The sequence below is a fragment of the Littorina saxatilis genome, linkage group LG9 (assembly GCF_037325665.1).
Source record: "Littorina saxatilis isolate snail1 linkage group LG9, US_GU_Lsax_2.0, whole genome shotgun sequence".
Lineage (NCBI taxonomy): Eukaryota > Metazoa > Mollusca > Gastropoda > Littorinimorpha > Littorinidae > Littorina > Littorina saxatilis.
In genome coordinates this window covers 42,858,232-42,860,731 of record NC_090253.1, presented here as the reverse complement: position 1 = coordinate 42,860,731, position 2,500 = coordinate 42,858,232, and the positions used below count along the sequence as shown (strand labels likewise).

The 2,500-nt window shown below is 41.5% G+C and overlaps 1 protein-coding gene across 1 annotated transcript in view; it reads right to left on the bottom strand.

Moving 5' to 3' along the window:
- The window catches only part of LOC138976917 (tektin-1-like), a 4,917-nt gene that overhangs the window by 1,796 nt on the left and 621 nt on the right, over window positions 1–2,500 (bottom strand). The window contains exons 2-3 of the mRNA XM_070349812.1: window positions 2,090–2,233; window positions 487–709 (exon numbers count right to left, since the gene is read on the bottom strand). Coding sequence (XP_070205913.1) covers window positions 487–709; window positions 2,090–2,233 — 367 coding nt within the window. The remainder of the gene's footprint in view (window positions 1–486; window positions 710–2,089; window positions 2,234–2,500) is intronic.

Genomic DNA, 2,500 nt, shown 5'->3' with positions numbered 1-2,500 from the left:
AGCTAGGAAAACAAGAGTAAATCGGGACAGTGAGAAAGTGGCAGGGAAGAGAAAAGCAGAAAAAAAGCACTTGTAAGGGAGATAAACAAGTACAAGCGTGCACATTGCTGTGTAATATACAGTTATTTCCCCTGGACGACTTCTTTTGCATGGGCCAGAAGCGGCAAGACATACTCTCACGCAACTTACAATGGGATGTTAAGCCCCATTGATTGTATTTTAAAATATTGGTAACGTATATGTGAAGGTTGTTACTATCATAATTTATAATGCAAACTAATACCAAGACTTGTGAAACCAAACCCATGGTACTTAGCCATGGTCCGGTTGATGTTTTTTTGTGTTTTTTTTCCCCATGTTTTACTTCCAAACCAATCTCTTTACTTTAATCTGATCACCAATTTAAGAACACTGCCTAAAATTGGGGATCTTTATGGGGGGGGAGGGGGGGGGGTTCCCATGTATATACGCTTAACGACATCTGACCTTGTTGAGATGGTCCTCCAGTTTGCCCTTGGTGTCGAGCGTCTCATGGATACGCTTGCTGAAGGCCAGGTTGGTGGCATCAACCTGTTTGCGCTGATCGTTGCTCGTCGATTGCAGGATGCCGTCGATGTTGGAGCGGAGCTGGGCCGAGTTCATGCGCTCGCGTTCGGCGTTCTCGATGTTCTCGTGCGAAAAGTCCTGCCACTCCTCTGGGGATGTCGAGCTGTGAAGGACAGAGAGGAGTTATCGGTGATGAGGACTGAGAAGTAGGTTGGAGAAATTGTTTGAGAGCAACAGGAAATGGAAAAATGTTGATGAGAGATAGTTACAGCAGAGAATAAAAGAATGGTAAAATGAACGAAAGACTTTTCTTTTCTTGTATCCTTTGTATTATTTTGTGAAGAACAGAGAGGAATATTAGTGATGAAGATTGAAAAGTAGATTTGAGAAATTACTTGAGAGACACATTACTTGAGAGACACAGAAAATGGAAAAAGGTTGATGAGAGTTATAGTTACAGCAGAAAATAATAGAATGGTAAATGAACAAGACTTTTTTTTTATCTTGTATCCTTTGTATTATTTTGTATTAATTTTTTTCTTCTTCATTCCTCAATTACTTTTTGTGGATTATTAATGTTAGATGAGAGGATAAAGGAATCTACCAACTCCACCACCTCTCGATCACCCCTTCCCCCCATATCCAACCCTCTATCACCCATTCCTTTTATATTATTCTATTTTGTGGATGCTGTTGTTGGTTAGTATTTTTTTCTATCAATGTAATTTTCTTTTTCGCTTTTGTTTTAGATCAGTTAAACAAGCGAACAAAGAGGATCAACAGAAAAACAGATTTTGTATTCTTCTTCTTCTTCTTCGTTCATGAGCTTAGACTCCAACGTTCACTCTTGTTTTTAGCACGAGTGGATTTGTACGTGTATGACCGTTTTTACCCCGCCATTAAGGCAGCATATGCCGATTTCAGGAGAGTCATGCTGGGTATTTTCGTGTTTCTTTAATCCACCGCACTCTGACATGGATTACAGGATCTTTTCTGTGCGCACTTGGCCTTGCGCTTCTGTGTACACACGAAGAGGGTTAAGTCACTAGCAGGTCTGCACATAAGTTGACCTGGGAGATTGGAAAAATCTCCTCTCTTAACCCACCAGGCGGCAGCGACCGGGATTCGAACTCACGACCTCCCGATTAGGAGGCCGACGTCTTACCACCACGCCACTGCGCCTGTCTGAGAGAGGTTTCGTATTAACAAGAAATATTTGCACACACAGTTGGCAGGGTCTCCAAACCTGGGCAAAAACTATCACACACACAAATTCATTTATTCAAACGACAGCACAGACCAAACACAGAAATGAATAAGAGCAGACATCCACAACCATTCCCCCGAAATTGGCGTATGCTTCCCGAATGGCGGGGTAAAAACGGTCATACACGTAAAAATCCACTCATGCAAAAAACATGAGTGAACATGGGAGTTTCAGTCCATGAACAAAGAAGAAGAAGAAGAATCCACAACCAAAACGAAAGAAAGAAACATAGCAGGCATCTTCAAACAGACAAAATTCTTATAGCAAACGGCATACTTGGTTTCAATCCTGGTGGCTCCGTCCTTGAAATGCAGCCCAGCAGAGTTGTTCTTGAGGTTCTCGCAGTACTCATCGATGTCCTGGGCGTGGAACTTGTCCTTCAGGTCCTTCTCCAGCAGGTACTTGGCTTTACGGTTCAACCTGCACAAGGAAAAATAGAAACATATAAACTGAAAAAGAGATGCAGTAGTCGAACACTGAAATAAAATGGGCAAGGGAAGATGCAGCTTAAAATACTACATGTATATATCCAACATACCTCAGGTAAATTCTATCAAATGCAGCTGGCCTGAAATCCAAAACAGTCCCTTTAATACCCTATTACTTGTCTTCTGTGTATATTATTTGTCTGCTCTAACGATTGACAGAACGAAGTTGTACCAAATGTTTGGTTTTGTCTTTAAACAA